This window comes from Urtica dioica, chromosome 9 (assembly GCF_054948205.1).
Source record: "Urtica dioica subsp. dioica isolate 48M chromosome 9, U.dioica_male_clone48M_v1_H2, whole genome shotgun sequence".
Taxonomy (NCBI): Eukaryota; Viridiplantae; Streptophyta; class Magnoliopsida; order Rosales; family Urticaceae; genus Urtica; species Urtica dioica.
In genome coordinates this window covers 22,759,562-22,780,122 of record NC_142764.1, presented here as the reverse complement: position 1 = coordinate 22,780,122, position 20,561 = coordinate 22,759,562, and the positions used below count along the sequence as shown (strand labels likewise).

The 20,561-nt window shown below is 36.6% G+C and overlaps 2 protein-coding genes across 2 annotated transcripts in view; both read left to right on the top strand.

The window, feature by feature from the left end:
• Window positions 1–4,445: 4,445 nt before the first annotated feature.
• On the top strand, window positions 4,446–12,453 carry LOC149385885 (LRR receptor-like serine/threonine-protein kinase IOS1). Its single transcript, XM_089626765.1, has 13 exons — window positions 4,446–4,583; window positions 4,665–5,208; window positions 7,168–7,649; window positions 7,741–7,879; window positions 7,962–8,033; window positions 8,138–8,209; window positions 8,281–8,361; window positions 8,528–8,691; window positions 8,783–9,015; window positions 9,104–9,230; window positions 9,331–9,393; window positions 9,520–9,712; window positions 11,953–12,453. Exons 1-13 carry the CDS (start codon window positions 4,481–4,483, stop codon window positions 12,374–12,376), a joined length of 2,697 nt encoding a protein of 898 aa, XP_089482891.1. The 5' UTR covers window positions 4,446–4,480; the 3' UTR covers window positions 12,377–12,453.
• A 3,899-nt stretch (window positions 12,454–16,352) lies between these two features.
• Window positions 16,353–20,561, top strand: part of LOC149385882 (LRR receptor-like serine/threonine-protein kinase IOS1) — a 61,360-nt gene continuing 57,151 nt past the window's right edge. Inside the window, exons 1-10 of the mRNA XM_089626766.1 lie at window positions 16,353–16,479; window positions 17,527–18,008; window positions 18,088–18,226; window positions 18,326–18,397; window positions 18,488–18,559; window positions 18,628–18,708; window positions 19,079–19,239; window positions 19,913–20,154; window positions 20,252–20,378; window positions 20,476–20,535. Coding sequence (XP_089482892.1) covers window positions 16,364–16,479; window positions 17,527–18,008; window positions 18,088–18,226; window positions 18,326–18,397; window positions 18,488–18,559; window positions 18,628–18,708; window positions 19,079–19,239; window positions 19,913–20,154; window positions 20,252–20,378; window positions 20,476–20,535 — 1,552 coding nt within the window. The 5' untranslated portion in view covers window positions 16,353–16,363. The remainder of the gene's footprint in view (window positions 16,480–17,526; window positions 18,009–18,087; window positions 18,227–18,325; window positions 18,398–18,487; window positions 18,560–18,627; window positions 18,709–19,078; window positions 19,240–19,912; window positions 20,155–20,251; window positions 20,379–20,475; window positions 20,536–20,561) is intronic.

Sequence of the window (20,561 nt, the reverse complement as noted above, 5' to 3'; positions counted from 1 at the left end):
GAGAGCTCCGATGTTCTCGTTGTCTCCACCACTCATTCCGACAAATGTTGGATCATGGACTCCGGATGCTCATTCCATATGACACCGAATGAAAGTTGGTTCGAGAGCTACGAGAAAGTCGCGATGGGCGAGGTGTTGCTCGGGAACAACAAGTCATGTAAGGTGGCCGGAACCGGTACGGTGCGGATTAAGTCGCACGATGGGATCGAGCGGATTTTGACGGAGGTGCGGCATGTCCCAGACTTACGAAGGAATCTCATTTCACTTGGAATCTTGGACCAACAAGGCTTTTCTTGGAAAGGTGAAAATAATGTCTTGAAGGTCACGAAGGGGTCGCTACTTTACTTGAGAGGTATTAGAGAGCGTGGTCTCTACGTCCTACAAGGTAGCACCTTGGTCGGTGATGTGGCGGCGGTTACGGAACCGCAAGAGACATCGTTGGCGAGCCTTTGGCACAAAAGGTTGGGTCATGTGAGTGATAGAGGTTTGAAGGAGTTGAGTAAGCAAGGTTTGTTCGGGGGTGACAAACTTGGTGACTTGGAGTTTTGCGAGAATTGCATCTACGGCAAGGCCACGAGAGTGAAGTTTACACGGTCCGCGGATGTGACGCGGGACACGTTGAGCTATGTGCACTCGGATTTGTGGGGGCCGTCGAGGACGCCGACTCTAGGTGGAGGCCGGTATTTCATCACGTTCATCGATGATTGTTCTCGAAAGGTTTGGATCTACATCTTGAAGCATAAAGATGAAGCTTTTGGAAGGTTCAAAGAATGGAAGAAGATGGTAGAGGTACAAACCGGGAGAAACATCAAGAAGCTTCGAACGGACAATGGTTTGGAGTATTTGGGTGATGAGTTCAACCGGTTCATCAAGGAAGAAGGGATGGTTAGGCACAAGACCGTCCGGGGAACCCCGCAACAAAATGGACTTGCGGAGCGGATGAATCGAACACTACTTGAGAGGGTGAGATGCATGTTATTCGAGGCCGGTTTGCCGAAGCGGTTTTGGGGAGAAGCCGTTAACACGGCGGCTTACTTGATAAACCGATGTCCATCGGTGGCGTTGAATTGCAAGACACCGGAAGAAGTGTGGAATGGTTCTCCACCGAAGCTCGACAACTTGAAGGTATTTGGTTGTGTGGCGTACATGCACCAAAGAGAGGACAAGCTAGATCCGAGAGCAAAGAAGTGCATGTTTGTTGGTTATCCCGAGGGCGTGAAGGGTTGGAAGCTTTGGTACAAAGAAGGTGAAGCTTCGAAATGTGTCATTAGCCGAGATGTTGTCTTTAGAGAATCCGAGTACTACATGGCCGTGGCTACTCAAGAGGCGAAGGATAGCGCGGAGGTCGCTAAGGAAAGAGCCGAAATTGAGGTGGAGCTATTGGGGAGATGTAGCGATGAGCGGGAGGATAAAGACGAGGCTAGTGATGAGGGTCACTTGGAAGAAATTGAAGAGTTAAGCGGTGAAAGTCATGACGAGGGCCTAGACTCGTACCAATTGGCAAGAGACCGACATAGAAGAGAAACCCGAGCTCCGAAGAGGTATGGTTACTCCGATTTAGTTGCATTTGCGTTGGTTGCCGCGGAGGAGTTGGAAGACTTGGAACCGAGGTCGTATCGGGAAGCGGTGATGAGCAAAGACAAAGAGCTATGGAAGTGTGCGATGGAAGAAGAAATGGCATCACTTGACAAGAACGAGACATGGGTACTTGTGGACAAGCCTAAAGATCAACGTGTAGTTGGTTGCAAGTGGGTGTTCAAACGAAAGGAAGGCATTGTCGGGTTTGAAAAGCCGCGGTGCAAGGCGAGATTGGTGGCTAAGGGCTTCACACAAAGAGAAGGGGTCGACTTCAACGAGATCTACTCCCCCGTGGTGAAGCACACATCCATTCGGGTTTTGCTCGCTTTGGTAAATCAACATGATTTAGAGCTTGAGCAAATGGATGTAAAGACCGCATTTCTTCATGGGAATCTCGAGGAGAGAATTCTAATGGCTCAACCGGAAGGTTTTGTCAAGGTTGGAGATGAAGATAAGGTGTGTCTTCTTAGGAAATCTCTCTACGGCTTGAAGCAATCTCCGAGACAATGGTACTTGAGGTTTGACGAGTTCATGGTACGAAATGGGTTCTCGCGGAGCAATTTTGATAGTTGCGTGTATGTCAAGTGGGTTGATGGTAGTGGAATATTCTTGTTGCTATATGTTGATGACATGTTGATAGCGTCTAAGAACAAGAACGAAATCCACAACGTGAAACGGCTTTTGGGAAACGAGTTTGAGATGAAAGACATGGGACCGGCCAAGAAAATTTTGGGGATGGAAATCACACGAGATAGGAGACGCGGTGAACTATTCGTGTCTCAAGGTGGTTATCTTCGGAAGGTGGTGGCCAAGTTCGGGATGTCGGAGGCAAAGGCGGTTCAAACACCTTTGGCGGCTCATTTCAAACTTTCCGCGAGTATGTCGCCGGAGACCGAGGAGGGTCGAGCGAGCATGGAGCGGATTCCTTATGCGAGTGCCGTTGGGAGTCTCATGTATGCCATGGTGTGCACACGACCGGATTTAGCGTACACGGCTAGCCTTGTGAGCCGGTTTATGGCCAACCCGGGTAGAGAACATTGGGAGGCAACGAAGTGGGTCCTTCGGTTCGTTAAAGGAACTTCGGATGTTGGTTTACTCTATCGACGGGCAAATGAAGGTGCGGCGAAGTTGAGAGGATATGTTGATGCGGACTTTGCGGGTGACTTGGACAAGAGGCGGTCTTTGACCGGATATGTGTTCACCTTGTTTGGTTGTGCGGTGAGTTGGAAGGCGCAATTACAACCGGTAGTTGCACTTTCTACGACGGAGGCCGAGTACATTGCCGCCACGGAAGGCGTGAAGGAATCTCTTTGGTTGAAGGGGTTGATCGGTGAGCTCGGGATCGCACAAAATGAGGTGGAGTTGTTTTGTGATAATCAAAGCGCGATACACTTGACCAAGAACCAAATGTTCCATGAGAGGACGAAGCACATCGATGTAAAGCTACACTTCATTCGGGATGTGGTCGCCGAGGGGTCCGTGGTTGTTGAGAAAGTGCACACGGACGAGAATCCGGCGGATATGGCTACGAAGGCGGTGACGGGGATCAAGTTTCGGCATTGTTGCGACTTGATCAACGTTGCGAAGTTGAGCAACTAGAGGAGGACGTGGAGAGTGGTTCTACGGTGGTTCTCGGTGGTGTGGGTTGTTGTTCGTTCTCAGTTCTCCTTAAAGCCAAGGTGGAGATTTGTGAACGTGGCTTTAAGTGTGGGTCCCACTTCTTTATTGTTTTATTTCCTTTTTATTATGTGTATAAAGAAAAGTGTTGTGGTTGTTTTGTGCGGCTGAGAGAAAACAAATAGAGAGGAAAAGTGGGTGAGAGAAATAAAGAGGAAAAATAACCTAGAACAATCAAGAGAGAAAAATCCTTGAGAGAAAAGAGAAAGTTGTGGGGGCTTGTAATCTTTGTAATCTCGGATTATTATTTGTTAGTGGAACCACTCTCCAAGCAGGACGTAGGACATTTGGTCCGAACCTGGGTAAATCTCGTTGTCTCGTTCTTTTATTTTTCCGTTGATTATATTGTTTGGATTGGAGCCACGGAGGCATATATATTGTGTTGTGCTAGTATATTCCGTATTCCGCAGGTATCCGGCCCCGAATCGATCCCACAAGTATATTAAAAGAAGAAAATACATAAAACATGGGGGTATTTGTGGTAATCGTACAATAATACATTGAAATCCGAGGAATCTTTCACGCATTAGTTAGGCTTGTCCTATCTAGCTACAGAAAGTTAGAAGCCTACATTGACCGGATGTGAACGTACGGTGAGCATATTATTAGTAGTCAGAAAGTTATTTTTTTTATACGTCCGGATATGATAAATTATGCAAGCAGAAAAATAAGTAAAACCCTGTCCCTATTAAGAAAAACTAGACTGATGAAAGAAAAACAAATTGTAATTTTCCAAATCACCCAACATTATCAGTCACTTTCCCCGCAAATATAATAACTTCAATTTATAGTGTATCCACGTGATCAGTGACAGAGCCAGAAAAGCCGATCAGGGGGCTAATTTGAAAAAAAAATTCAGGGAACTCGATTGTAAAAAATTTATAAAAATTGAGTCAAAAGTATAAATTTTCAAGGGAAAAAAATGTAATTTTTTTTTTAAAATGGGCAAAAAGTACAAAATTTTTTTTGAGGGGGGGGGGCTTAAGCCCCTGTTGGGTCTATACTGGCTCCGTCGTCACTGCACGTGATAATTATAAATAATAATAATAATAAAAAAAACCAAGTTGACCACCATACAAGATAAAATAAAGAATTTTCTTACGTAAAAGAGTTAGTTGGGAAATAAAAAATATATATCACTAAACAATATAGCTATATGAAAACGAAAATAATCAAAGCTCCGTCATTAAGCTTATCAATCAGAGTTCTCATCTCAACCTCAGAAATGTGTTCTGCCAAAAATATGTTCAAGCATTTACGCATTGCTATACTATTTCTTATAATCTATGAAAGACTTATATTGGTTGCTCTTTCCCAAGACCAATCAGGTACCTAGTTATTTATTTCATTATCCACCAAGAAACTTTGATCTTAACAGATTTGTTTTGGTTTTTTTCATTCTGATTCAGGGTTTATTAGCATAGATTGTGGGTTGCCGGAAAATTCAACATACACAGAAGCGGAAACCAAACTAAGTTACGTGTCAGACGTGACATTTGTGAGCGGCGGCGGCGAGAGCAAAGTGATATCGCCGGAGTACAGAGCCAACAGACCACAGCAAGTAGTGACGCTTAGAAGCTTCCCCGAAGGAACCCGAAACTGTTACACCACAAACACCAGAAAGGGAACCCTATACTTGATCAGAGCCACGTTCTTGTACGGAGACTATGACGCCAAAAAGTCTCCTCCAAAGTTTGATTTACACATCGGATCAAACTTTTGGGACACCGTTGAGTTCGTTGACGCAGCGACTCCTGAGGTGAAGGAGGCCATACACTCGCCGGCTCGGGACTATGTTCGTGTTTGTGTAGTCAACACTGAATTTGGGACTCCTTTTATGTCCACGCTTGAGCTCCGACCCCTAAAGAACAGGACATACCAGTATAAACCAAACGAGTTGCTGCGGCTCTTTGTCCGATATGATGTTGGTTCAATTACCAATGAATCATACAGGTGATTTTTTTTGTTTTTTTTGTTTATAGCAATCTTACAGGTGATTAGTTATTTATTAATTCATAGAGGTCTTACTAATTACTATTGAATTTCTATAGTTGGGTATGGATATCTTTAGAACCTCCTAGTTTATTTGTGAACCTTGGATTGACCAAAAATTGAGGGATACGACTTCAGAGGGAAATTACACGGAAAATAGTTATCAATAAGGTTAAATTCCATTTTCGATTTCTTCAAATTTTGGTTACATGGGGTCTACTTTTGTGTCATTTCCCTATATCCCTCTCTGTGCTTACCTCATATTTTCCATTACTTCAAACATAACATAAAATTCTAATTTTTGCTCCCGTTTTCTCTTTCATTTACATGTTCCTTTAAAAAATTAACTTTTTTTTTTTTTTTTTTGCAAATTTTCGGGTGTTAAACAATGTTTTCTTTAAGATTATTTGTAGAAATTACAAACTGTATCGACTTTTTTTTCGATTTGTTGTTTTCCATATTTCGGAAAAATAATTTAGTAATTATTAGACCTCGTGTACAACAGGAAAACTAAACATTCGAACCTTTGTGTAAACATTTGAAAGTAAAGGTAGTGAGGCAAAATAGTAAACTTAAGTTTGGATATTTACAAAATAACTATTTTTTAATTTTTTTTAAATATTTACTAAGCTAAAAGTTAATTTGAGACGACTAAAATATCTTCTATTAAATTTTGAAAAATAAAATAAAAGCCAATAAAATCTATATTAGTTTTCAAACATAAAGAAACAATCCATACAATATTTAATAAAAATAAACTAAAAAAGGAACTCAAAATTCAGAGATAATTACAACTAAACAATAGGAACTAATTACAACAACTAAATAATCATAATCAGAGTGCATTTTAAAACAAGATAAGACTCCTTTTTGTAAACAAACCAATAATCACACTCAGTGACATTATTTATAAGCAAAACAATTGCATTTGAGCAAACAAACAAACTCGTATAAGTTGTAACATAAAAGCAAACAATTAAACACGCAATTTTTTTTTTATATTTTTAATATAAAAAAAAACCGTGTCATTTTTTTTCGATTAGCAAGTACTATTTTTTTTTCTTTCAAATATGAAACACACTTTAAAATATGAAACTTGTTATTTTTTTAATAAAAACTGTGTAGAAAAGAGTCAAATTAATCGTTAATATTAAATAGTCTCTAAGTAAAGAATAATTTAAATAATACAGAAAAAGAAAAACCGGCTAAAAAGTGAAAATAGGGGACTATTTAAATAAAATGAAACATTAGCTATTTTTTAAAATTAAAACGGTTTCAAGTGGCCTATATTGAATAATCTCTCATATATTAAAACATAGAAAATACAAGAACTAGTTACTAAACACGGACCAAAAGAGAATTATGTGGAGCAGATAGTATAAACCACGGAGGCAAGGACAATGAACTTTTGAGAATTAATATTTTTACCTCTAGTTTTATCGGTTTTTATAATTTCAACATAAAGTTACATGAATTTTTTTTTCATATATGACCCCACAATAACGGGTTTTTTTTTTCTTAAGCACCTTTTACAAAAAGTAAGAATAATTTATTTTTATCAAAATTTCCCTGACGGTAATTATGGCTAGGGATGAGTTTGGGTCTGGGTAAATTTCAAGATAACCCATGAGTTTTTTTTTTTTTTTACCCAATTAATATTGTATTTTTAAAGAGTAAATAAATCAATCTTAAAAAATATACTAAAATTATTAAAAGCGTACCTTTAAACTTGGTTAGGATTGATAAATATAGTAAAGTATGGGTAGTGGGTTGGGTAGAGTACTTCAAAATCATACCTTATTCATACTCAGTATTATTTTTAATGAGTAATACTTTGACCTTAACCAAAACAGATAGAGTCTTGCAGGGATGTCTTATCCTCTTGATACATATTTGCATATATATGAATATTGTACGTAGGTACCCATATGATATTTCGGATCGTCTCTGGAGTTCGTATTCCGAGTCCCATTGGAAAGGTTTATCTACATCCGAAGCTGTACGCCCTAACCGCAACGATTATGAATTTCTACCACCAAGTATCGTGATGAACACTGCGGTGATACCTGCAAATACAAGCGCTCCTTTGGTGTTTAAATTTGAGTCTGGAGATGTAAACAAGGCATTTTATGTCTTTCTGCACTGTGCCGAAATCCAGCGGCTCGGACCCAACGAGTCTCGAGCTTTTACCGTCAGCGTCAATGGAGAGCTTTTGCGCGACCCTCACAGCCCGGATTACCTGCTCACGAAAACCCTCTGGTTTTCGGAGCCCTTAACAGGCGAATTGAGCTACGTTCTTACACTCGATAGGCTCGAGAATTCGACTCTTCCTCCGATTCTGAACGCGTTTGAGATTTACGATCTGGACTACATTTCTATGCAAGAGACCGATGAAGACGACGGTATATATTTATATATTCATATGCACGATGATCAATTACTGTTTTTTTTTTTTTTTTACATAGTGACTTACATCTCTATATGTAATTTTAGTTGAGGCCATTGGGAATATAAAATTGGTTTATGGAGTAAAAAGAAACTGGGACGGAGATCCTTGTCTACCGGTGAAGTACTCGTGGGCGGGTTTGAAGTGTCGCGTTAATGAGTCAGCCCCATCAAGAATCACTTCTCTGTAACTTTGCTAATTTCCTTAGTCTGTTTACCTAATTTCTTTATCTCTATACAACTAATATCTCTTAATCCTTATTCACCAGAGACTTATCTTCAAGTGCACTGACTGGTGAAATTTCGTTATCCATAGGCGATCTTAATTTGTTGGAGTCCTTGTGAGTACTTAAAACTGTTAACAATATCTTTGGTGAATTTTGTAATTACTTTTACTAAGCATGACTATTAGATAATATCGATCTGTTTATTTATTTATATACAGGGATTTGTCAAACAATGATTTAACAGGACCAGTGCCTCAGTTCTTGACCCAGTTACCAAATCTGAGAGTGCTGTGAGTCAGTTAACGATATAATTATTTTATCTCTACCATTCAAGTTTTAAGAGGTCATTTTTTGTGTACAGAAATTTAAGGAAAAACAACCTCTCGGGCATACTTCCGGATGCACTCTACCAAAGATGGAAAAAAGGTTTACTGTCATTAAGGTCTCAATCTCTCTCTCTCTCTCTCTCTCTCTCTCTCTCTCTCTCTCTCTCTCTCTCTCTCTCTCTCTCTCTCTCTCTCCACAATAGAAGTTTTTTTTTTTATCTATTAAAATATATTCTAAACATATATTTGTTCTTAGTATAATACGAATTCTCCTGCTCACAGCATTGAAGAAAATGAGCACCTGTGTTCCGTATCGCCGTGCGAGCAAAAAAAGAAGAAGAACAGCAACGCCGTGCTTCCGATAGCTCTATCGGTCTGTGGATCGGTCCTCTTACTGGCATTAGCAGCGGCTATTTTCATATTTATTAAAAAGAAAAAGAAACAAGGTATATGTTCGAAATGAAATCTGTGTGTTTAATTGCAGGTGCATGTACACGTACTAAACATTAGACCATGGTATATCTATTTATGTCGCAGTTCTGCGGAAAACCAAAACAAACACGGAAAGAGAATCGTTGGACACCAAAAAGAGGCAGTTCACATACGCTGAGATCGTAAAGATGACGAATAACTTCGAGAAAGTTTTGGGGAGAGGCGGGTTCGGAACAGTCTATCATGGAATTTTAGTGGACGGCACCGAAGTTGCTGTGAAGTTGAGCCATCCTGCGGCGGAGGAGAGTACGATACAGTTTCAACTGTTTCAGGCTGAGGTACCACTCTTTTTTGTCATTTTTATTTGTTAATTCGGTTTCGTTTATATGTTTATTGACAAGATTATTATATTTGACTTTGGTTCAGGTTAAGCTTCTTTTGACGGTTTACCATGGAAATTTGACGAGCCTTGTTGGATATTGCAACCAAGGAATCAACAGAGCTCTTATCTACGAGTACATGGCCAATGGAGATTTGGAATCACATCTTTCAGGTTTTATTTGCAGTTATTATATCTTCATTTCTTCTTTGAACTTGTTTACTATCTTTATTTCTGCGTCTCATTGTTTTGTTCTTTATTTTTTTCTAACTAGGTAAGCAAGACCGGGTCTTGAGTTGGGAAATAAGGGTTCGAATAGCAATTGACTCAGCACAAGGTTAGTGGGTAATCTAGTTATTTTTTTTTTTCAATTTCCACTCCAAGAATTAATCTATAGACGAATTTGCTTATTTAATTTTTTTTAATTGATCTAATTTTCTTATTTGAATTTTATAAAATGTAGGGTTGGAGTATCTTCATAGCGGGTGTAAGCCACCTATAATTCACAGAGATATAAAAACTGCAAACATCTTGATCTCCGATAATTACGGAGCAAAACTTGCCGATTTCGGGTTGTCCAAGTTCTTCCAAACCGAAGACGGAACTCATGTATCAACAATGCATATAGTTGGAACCCGTGGATATCTTGACCCTGAGTAAGTTTTTTCACACACGTCACTTTTTCTCACAAGTCTAACAAAACAAAAGTCTTTCCTATCTCTCTCTTAGTATTTCGATTTTCAAAACTAAGAGTGGATTAAGTATAATAGCCCAAATCATTTTTAATTTTAAGATAATGATCTATTTATTTAGTAAAATGACCACCTCAAGGTACAACATATCAGTATTCTCATAATACACAAACAATAAATATTCTAAAAGTTTTGAGAAACAAATCGATATCTAAATCCTTTAACTCTACGCTCGATATTTTCACCGCCGTGTGAATCTCATCAACAACCAATTTTCTTGCCTCTAACAGCCAATGTTCTCGCCTCCGACACTTGGCATTGGTAACCACAAATCATCACTGAACATAGATCGTTAATAATACTGAGCGTATATGCATAAAATGGTTAATAGTATTTATTACCTTTCGGATCTAATAGTATTTACTGCGTTGGTTCCTATATTTACCATTAAATTAAGGGTTAATAATACTTACTATAAAAGTTAATAGCATTAATCATCACCAAACATAGTTTGATTAATAGTAGTACTTTATATGCATATGATATATGGTTAATAATATTTACCATTAGCAAAATTAAAAATAAACTAAAATTGACATTTTACAATAATTTTATTTTAGGCATACAATGGTTAATAATATCTATCATTCACGAAGAAATGTTGTTGCTGAAATTTAAACACTTCGGGCGGTTTGATCCAAGGCCGGATCAAGTGATCGCACCTAAGGCAATTATGCGAACTAAAAAATCACGAGTATCGCTCCTCTAGCTCAAGAACGTTCTTCATTTGTTGCGGAGACTTGAGAATAAGAAGAATAAGAAAAGAGCTAGAAAAGCGCAATGGCGACGCCTCTGGCACGCGCTCCGACACTCATCATTAGTTTGATTGTTATGAGTGAGGTAGGGCTACTAATATTTTTTTAGAGTATTTCAGGAGATCTGTGCTCGATAAGAGGAAACTAAGTATAGAGAGTCCTCGACATCGTTTCAAAACTCTCGAATTTAGTCATTTCTATTTAAAATTGATCACATATTCCCCATCCATAAGGAGGAGTATTTATAGGAGCGGAGGAGGCTTAAGAAGCCCTAAAAGTCGAATTTGAGGGACACAAGACGCATGCGAGGGGCCTCACGTGCGCGCAGAGCTTTGAATGGTCTCACGCGCCTATTTTAGATTAGACATGTTGTGTTAGGCAGGGGCATGATGCGCCTGTTCTCACGCACGACGCATGATGACTGTCGCGCGCTCCTGGCAAAGAGCATGCTCTTGCGACGTGACGCGTTAGTGAGCGTAGTGGTTCATTTTTGTTAGCCCTTTTCATTTGTCTTAATGGGCTTGTGTTGGATGGGCTTTTTCGCCTTCGTGGGTCCAGATCGGACTTTTTCATGGGCCTATCTTGGGCCTCGGCATGAAATTCCTCGCAAGTCCCGATCAATTTAATATCTCAGATTTTTGAAAAAACGACCGACAACAATTACAAATTTCGTCAAACTCATTCTGACTATGATTATATGAACTAAATTGTAAAAATACATCCTTTGTAGTAAATGAGAAATTATGAAAAAACAGCGATAAACAATGGAACAATGAAGAAGTGAGTAAAAATTGAGATAATTAGGTCACATACTCAAACAAACATCACATAAAAGATCTTAGCAACAAAAATTATTAAGAATCCAAATCTTTTAATATTTCATCGCTAAATATATTTAGACCCGAACATTTAACAACGATAAAAATCGTCGCTAAAAAGATTTAGCGACGATTAATGGGTTATTATCGACGAAAAAAATCGTCGGTAATGGCTCTATTTGTTGTAGTGTGACTCTCCGATAATATAATTGATAATTTGAGAAGATAATATAAGATTGATTATTTTTTATATTAAATGATAATTTAGCTATAATTTTAACTCCACCAATCATTCACAAATCTCTATATGTAACCCATAAATTTATGTCAACTTTTTTTTTTATACATATATATATATATAGAAAATTTCAGTTCGTTACGAACTTTCCTGAATTATATTGGAGGGATTTTTAAGTGACTAGAATAGGGGGGGTCTCGTATAACCAATTAAATTCCAGCACTCGTCACTAATATATCATCAACGCTACCCAACACTACATATTTATTGTATAAATATTCATATGTAAATCGTGGACAATTATTGATTTGCTTTTATCCGTTGCCTGGCTAGTTTGACAAGTGGACAGTTAAACCAGAAAAACGACGTGTATAGCTTCGGAGTGGTTCTGCTACGGATAATCACAGGAAGACCCGTCATAGAAATTGTTAAAGACGACAGCACTCACTTGAGTCAATGGGTAAGTTCTTTATTGAAAAAAAACGGGAACATGAATGACATAGTTGATCCAATGCTAAGAGGAGATTTCGAGATAAACTCGGCATCAAAATTTGTTGAGACAGCAATGTCTTGCCTGCCTTTGAGTAGTAGTGGTATTGAAAGGCCAAGCATGAGCCGAGTAGTGACCGAACTAAGGGAGTGTTTGGCATTGGAGCTTGCACGGGCCCAAGAGAGCTTCGTAACCGAGTCCTCGACCTCAAAGTCTGATTTTCTGAACTCCACTACGGTTTCCGAGTGTCAACCTTTGGCCCGCTAATTCATAGACTTTTCACTCTTATTTCATGCACTGTCGTAGTTACTGGTTCGATTGCAATACCCAAATCCCGATCCTATAGTGTCATTTGATTTCCAAGAAACATGTTTTTGTATTTTTTTGTGGAATCAATTTGTTGTTTTCTTCTTTCAAATAATGTGATTTTTTGCTTACAATTCTCTCCTACTGTCTAGGCTGCTTGAAGCTCAATTAACGACTAAAAGTTCCTTCCATCAACTATGACTCGTAAAATATAAATAACCAGCATTTTGCATTAGATAATTTGGGACGATTCCCGAAATAGTATTTTTAAGTGTACCATTTCTGATATAGTGATTCATTTTTTAAATTTATAAAAAAAAAATTATACCAACAAAAATATTTGAAACTAATTGACTATCAAAATAGTTAAAATTTCATTTTTTTTAGAAAAATAGCCACAATTTGTTTTAACATAGTTATTATATTTTTATGATTTATATAAGAATTAATCACTTTCAAAAATTTTAACACAAAAAGAAGTATTCATTTTTCTCGCCTTTGAGTCTCCACGTGGTATCGAAGCAAATTTCTCCCTGATCAGATCTAACATTCGCGAATTCGGATTCTCTTTATAGTTCTATCTTCAAAACTCTGTTTGTGTTCCTTCTAGATTATGGAATTATGAATTAATCTTGGTGCACCTATTGTTGAATCCTAGCTTTTCAATTTCAACATCGAGGCTCTCGATTGGGTCTTCCTCTCTATTTTCGACATATGAATTTGTTGTTGCTATCAAACTAGGAAGCATCACCGATGATGCAAGTATTCCATATTTATTTATTTGCCTAAATATTATGGTGTGCTTCTTGTTTCTCAAACACTTTCTGGCGACGTCTATGCCTTGTGGAGCTAGCTAGGCAATAAAGATTGCAATATCCGCGAAGAACAAAATGGGCTTCATGCATCAATTATTATGTCCCAAAACCACATTGTGCAATTGAGATATCAATCAATCACTGGTTTTCAATAGCGGTATTGTATTCTCCTGGTTACTAGTTTCTTTCTCAAAGAGATATGTGCGAAGACTTTGATTTACGAAAAATCAGGTTATTAAGCTCAGAATGATCTAAGATATATGTTTCGGAAAAAAACGGCCTGATTAGACTTTTTGAGTGAAAAATGTGATCTTCCTAAGTCTATCTCAAAACTATATAGGAAGAGTTGAGTAACTGAAAACCGGGTTCGAACGTAGTTGTTGCACTTGTTGAGGAGTGAAAAAAAACTCTTAAGACTTTTGGATAGCTTTATTGCGTCCATGTGCATCTTTTTTCTGACTCACGGGTGACTGCGCCACATGGAAAGCTTCGGTCACTATATTAAGCTTAAAAAAAAAAAAAAAAACATATGAGACAAAGTGTAAGAAGAAAAAACAGGAACAAAAGAAAAAAAGAAGAAAAGAAAAAGTTCACTATATTAAAAGCACAACGCTTGTTTGATACGCGTATTTGAAAAGAAAGTGACAATGTAGATGGAATCGTCATCGTTGGAACAAAGTCTAATACCATCTCGAACGTTAATAATAATAATACAAAATTTGAAATAATGAAGTCGTCCACTATAGGTAATTATTTAAATATATATACAACAATTTTTCAGAACTTTACAGACAAAAAGCATTGTATCATTTGTCCTAATTACAAAAAACACGGGAGGTCTTGCAAGTAATCATATAATATTACAGTGCAAATAATGGACTGAATCATTTTACTAATTAGACTTTTCCAAGAAAAAGGGCTTACCTATTTTACAGTATAAAACTGCCTTTATTTATTGCGGTTTCTGGTCAACATATGTTGATCTATCATTGTCTATCGCAAGTCTTGTCAAAGTAGCAGGTAGCTTTTAATCAAATTCCGACCTAGGATGACGCATTCAAATTTTAATCATATAGAATATGTAAAAAAAATATAATAAAGTTTTGTAAGGACGTCCTACTAGAATCCAAAAACAGCTAGTGGATAAGAACGTCAGGCAACTTCTAATATAATAACAAGAACATTAACTAGACATTTACTTAGGACCAATATTTTTTTATATAATTATTATTAGTGGTAATAGTACAATAATACATTGAAATTGGCTAATTAATTTTACGAAAATCAAGATTAAAAATTTCACGCCAACCACACAAAGTTCGTAGGTTATTTGCAAACCGCACCTCGCGGTTTGCTTAAAACAGGCGGTGTTTCCACAAAACCTCCAGATTCTGTGGGTTTAATTGTAAATAAGATTGAAAAAAATGGTAAGCTAATTCAGATGGGCTTTAACCCACATTTTGTTTGTAAATTTGGGACAAATACACTTTAATTTAGCTCGAAGCCTATTGGTTTACAATGCCTGCCTTCATAATTTAGTTTTATAATCTATGGACAACTATTTTAATATATTTTTACTGACTTAATAATATAATTATTTACTCTAAATAGAAAATATGTTCCTTGTCATTTTTACTAATTTTACCAAATATATTTTTGATAAAGGACTCCCCAAGTGAATATATTGATAAAATCCAAATAGAAAGTCTTATTTTACTTACTAGCATAATTATTCTATACACATTTATTAAACACCTGCTTACTTTAAAAAACAATCATGTTTTCTTAGAGCAAAATCTTGAACATTATAAAATTAAAGTTCAGTAATGCCAAATTATAGCGCAATGCATTCCTTTCTCTATATACACAAGTTTCCAAGGTAAATTTCACATGAACCATTCTAATGATGTTTGTATTTTTTATTTTTTATATAATTTTTTGAAAGATACGTACTGATTAATATTTTTAAAACATTTACGGATTGCTTGGTGTTAATGACCAATAATCCGTTACAATAGTCATTGTACTGATGATCAATTTATCAATTTACAATTCATACAGCAATCCTTTATATTATACATTATTTTATATACTGATTATTGAATATTGATGATCAATTTACCAATTTACAATTCATGATAAACATTCATAGCATTTTTGTATCAAATATGGAAAACAATCTTTCAATATAATTTTACGATCAATTTTTTTTATTATTTTATTTTAGTTGAAATTCTTGGTTTAAGGAATTAAGAAAATATTAGAAAGATAAAAGAAAAAAAAAAAATTGTAATATTCACCAAGCATATATCTCCTAATCAGTGATCACTTTCCCGCAAGAATATAATAACTTCCATTTAGTATATAAACATTATAATAAGCGAGCTGATCACCATACAAGATTAAAATAAGAATTTTCTGCTTAAGAGGAAGATAAAAATTATATATCACTAAACAATATAGCACAAAAAAAAAAAAAAAACCCAAAGCTCTCTCATTAAGCAAATCAATCTCAATCTCAGAAATGTGTTCTACCAAAGATATGTTCAAGTATTTACAGATTATAATACTATTTCTTGTAGTCTATGAAAGACTTATCTTGGTTGCTCTTTCCCAGGACCAATCAGGTACCTAGTTATCTATTCCGATATGCACTAATAAATTGAGCTTAATTAACAGATCTGTTTTCTGTTTTTATTCCGGTGCAGGGTTTATCAGCATAGATTGTGGGTTGCCGGAAAATTCAACTTACACAGAAGCAGACACCAAACTAAGTTATGTATCTGACGTGGAATTTGTGAGCGGCGGCGAGGGAAAAGTCGTCTCGCCGGAGTACAGAGTCAACAAACAACGGCATGTACAAACGCTCAGAAGCTTCCCCGAAGGAACCCGAAACTGTTACACCACAAGAACGGTAGAGGGAACCATATACCTGATCAGAGCCACGTTCTTGTACGGAAACTACGACGCCAAAAAGTCCCCTCCGAAGTTTGATCTCCACATCGGACCAAACTATTGGGACACCGTCGAGTTCGTTGACGCGGAGACTCCGGTGGTGAAGGAGGTCATACATTTGCCGGCTCGGGACTATGTTCGTGTTTGTGTAGTCAACACTGGATTGGGGACTCCTTTCATGTCCGCGCTTGAGCTCCGACCCATCAATAATAAGACATACCAGTATCATGCAAACCAGTTGCTGCGGCTTTTTGTTCGATACGATGTTGGTTCAATCACCAATGAATCATACAGGTGATTGGTTATTTATTTCTAGAGGTCTTTAATTAGTTTTAAGTTTCTGGTTGTGGTGTGGATTGAGAAAAAAATTCAGGGAAAAAAATAAGAGGGGAATTAGTGCTGAGAGTCAACTATTTTATTTTAATTAAAAATGGGTGAAAAATTAAAATTTTTCCAAATTTCTTCATGTGAAGTCCACCTTTGTATCATTTGTTTACATAGCTTAGAATTCTAATTTTCGATATAGAATTAATTCCCGCTTTCTCTTTCATTTACATTTTCCTTCATATTCTTTTTTTTCCCCTTACATTTTTATCTTTTATTTTTAAGGGTTTCTAACATATGTAGGGAAAACAAAACATTTATTAAATAGTCAGTAGGAATTCCTGTATTCGCTCTTTTCCTCTTTGTCTTTTTACATATTCAGGAAAAAAGATTTGAGTAATTATTGTGACTTCATGTACAATGGTGAATTTAACTTTTCGAAAACAATCATGTAAAAATAAAAACAAGAACAATAAAACGTAAAATTAAAATAGAAAATACAAAATTAGCAATAATACAGAGGAGAAAAGAATTGTGTCGAGCATATTGTATAAAACCACTGGCGGAGCATATGCCCACCCAAACTTTTTAAAATTAGAATACTTGTCTCTATCAACTTTACAAATTTTAACAAAAATTATATGATATTTTAATGTATGCCCCTCTGAATACCTTGTTTTTCATACACATCCCTTATAAAATTTAAAATAATTTATTTTATCAAATTTTTCTACTCGACTTCAAATCCTAGCTCGTCTACTTGTACAAAATCACGTATATATAAAAATTAGTTACAAGCACACACTATGCTTGGTGTGGCCCAGAATGGGCTATAACCTCCCTCAAGTTTTTTTTTTCTTCACTTTTTGAGCGTTTCTATTTTTTTTAATACTTGTTTATCCTAAATATTTATAAATCAGCCCCTTCTGAACTTTTGTTTGCATATTAACCCCTTATTTTAGATTTCTGGCTTCGCCTCTAGTTACGAGTAATCATTTGAAACAATTGTATGTGTAGGTATCCGTATGATGTTGCGGATCGCATCTGGAATTCATACTCTGGGTCCCAATGGAAAGGTTTATATACTTCCGAAATTGTTAGCCCTGACCCCGACGATTATGACTTTCTACCGCCGAATGTGGTGATGAACTCTGCGGTGACGCCGGCAAATGCGAGCGCTCCTTTGGTGTTTAAATTTGAGTCTGGAAATGTAAATAATCAATTCTATATCTTCCTGCACTGTGCCGAAATCCAGCGGCTCGAACCCAACGAGTCTCGAGCTTTTAATGTCAGCGTCAATGGACAGCTATTGGACGAGCCTCACAGCCCACGTTACCTGCTCTCGAAAGCAATCTGGTTTTCGAATTACTTTACAGGTGAAATGAGCTACATTCTTACCCTCGACAGGCTCGAGAATTCGACTCTGCCGCCGATTCTGAACGCATTTGAGATTTATGATCTGGCGTACATTTCTTCGCAAGAGACTGATGAAAATGACGGTATATATTTATTGCTCTATCAATTACTGTTTTTTTTTTATTAACAGAATTATGACTGAAATCTCTATAATAATTTCAGTCGAGGCGATTGGGAACCTGAAATCGGTTTACGGAGTGAAGAGAAATTGGGACGGAGATCCTTGTCTTCCTGTGAAGTACTTGTGGGCGGGTTTGAAGTGTAGCGTTAATGACTCAGCCCCATCCAGAATCACTTCTCTGTAACTTCGCTAATTAATTTCCATTTACTAACAAATGTTTGGTCTGTTATACACTACTTAATTAATCTCTAAAAATATCTCTGAACACTTGTTCACCAGAGACTTGTCTTCAAGTGCACTGACTGGTGAAATTTCGTTATCCATAGGCGATCTTAATTTGTTGGAGTCCTTGTGAGTACTTAAAATATATATTAACAATATTTTTGGTGATTTTATAATTACTTTTATTCGGTAACATTCTATTTATTTAATTGTATACAGGGATTTGTCAAACAATGATTTATCAGGACGAGTGCCTCAATTCTTGACGCAGCTACCAAATCTGAGAGTGTTGTAAGTCGGATAACGATATAAGTATTAAATTCTATCATTAAAGTTTAAGAGGTCATTTTTGTGTACAGAAATTTGAGGAAAAACAACCTCTCGGGCGTACTTCCGGATGCACTCCTCCAAAGATGGAAAAAAGGTTCACTGTCGTTAAGGTATCCATCTACGTCCACAATCGAAGTTATTTTATTTGATCTATTAAAAACATGTTCTACACATATATTTATTTTGGGCAATTAGACCAGTAACTCGCCATCATTCTTTTAAAAATAGCCAAAATTTCATTTTATTAAAAAAATAGTCCACCATGCTAAAGTTTATTACATTATCTGTTCAATTAATTAAATTAATTATTCAATTAATTTAATTAATTAGAACAGATAATTTAATTAACTTCGGTCTCGTGAGCTATATTTCCAATAAAATGAAACTTGAGCTATATCTTTAAAAGAAGGTCGAGGATTGACTAATTGCAATAAATACTTGTATTCGTTTTTCGTAAATTACGAATTCTCTTGCTGACAGCATTGAAGAAAATCAACACCTGTGTTCCGTGTCTCCATGCGCACAAAAAAAGAAGAACAGCAATGCCGTGGTTCCAATAGGTTTATCAGTCTGTGGATCGGTCCTTTTTCTGGCATTAGTGGCGGCTATTTTCTTAGTTATCAAAAAGAAAAAGAACCAAGGTATATACACTAAATATCAGAGTATATATGTTTGAAGTTTATGTGTAGGCAGTGACGGATTTACATAAGGCTCAGGGGGGTCACGTGACCCCCTTGAATTTTTATTTTTTTACATTTTTAATGCATTTTTAATTTTTTTTAAATTACCCTAAAATTTTACAAATTATTAGCCCCATTTGAGATTTTTTTTTCAAATTAACCCCTCTAATTTTTTTTTTTCAAATTTGCCCCCGTTGTAAGCTTTTCTGTAGGTACATATTTGCATAAGTTGAGACAACTAAGAACCATGGGTCGTATGTCCACCCTCACCCTGAACTTTTAAATATTAAAACTTTATCCCAAAAATATTTCATGTTTTTTATCTTTAGCCTAAAATTTTCATTTATTGTTTCCTGAGTAGTTTTTTTTTTCTTACTATAAATTTTAAAATAATTTTTGTAATCAAATTTGTCCCCCGACTATACTCCATAACGGATATATGGACTGGGAAACTAAGACTATCGGCATTTAAACTCTTGCCCTACTTATAATGATCAATTTTATATCACGAATAATTTCTCAATTTCCAATCACCTGCATAATTAATTATATTCCAACGCATACAAGAGCATTCTACCATATGTCTCTGGATCAGAAACATGCACAAACATTAGAGTATCTATTTATGTTGTAGCTCAGCGGAAGATGGATACAGAATTGTTGGAGACCAAAATACGTCGGTTCACATTCTCTGATATTGAAAAGATGACGGATAAATTCAAGAGAGTTTTGGGGGAAGGAGGGTTTGCAATAGTGTACTATGGTGTTTTAGAGGACGAAACCGAAGTGGCTGTGAAGAGGAGTAATCCATCAGCGCCGAAGAGTACAATACAGTCTGAAGGATCTGAGGAGCAGTATCAACTGTTTCAGGCTGAGGCACACACACACGGAACTTTTTTTTCATGTTTTTTTTATTATTATTATTTAATTATCCGACTCCAATTTATTTACAAGATTTAACTTCGTTTAACAGTTTAAGCTTCTTTTGACGGTTCACCATCGAAATTTGACGAGCCTTGTTGGCTATTGCAACCAAGGAATCCACAGAGCTCTTATCTACGAGTATATGGAAAATGGAGATTTAGAATCACACCTTTCAGGTTTTATTTTAACTCGTACCTTCTCTGAACTTTATTGCCTCCTTACTATCTTCTCTCTCCGTGTCTCACTTTATGCTCTTTACGTCTTTATAATTAGGTAAGCGCAAGGTCTTGACTTGGGAAGAAAGGCTTCAAATAGCAATTGACTCAGCACAAGGTTAGTGGGACATCTAGTGAAGATTA

What these genes read in the sequence shown, in the direction of transcription:
- LOC149385885 (XM_089626765.1), top strand. Translation starts at nt 4,481, where the DNA reads ATGTGTTCTGCCAAAAATATGTTCAAGCATTTACGCATTGCTATACTA. An exon ending in ATTACCAATGAATCATACAG is followed by an intron (nt 5,209 to 7,167) that starts GTGATTTTTTTT and finishes TATTGTACGTAG; the next exon opens with GTACCCATATGATATTTCGG. An exon ending in TTTGGAATCACATCTTTCAG is followed by an intron (nt 9,231 to 9,330) that starts GTTTTATTTGCA and finishes TTTTCTAACTAG; the next exon opens with GTAAGCAAGACCGGGTCTTG.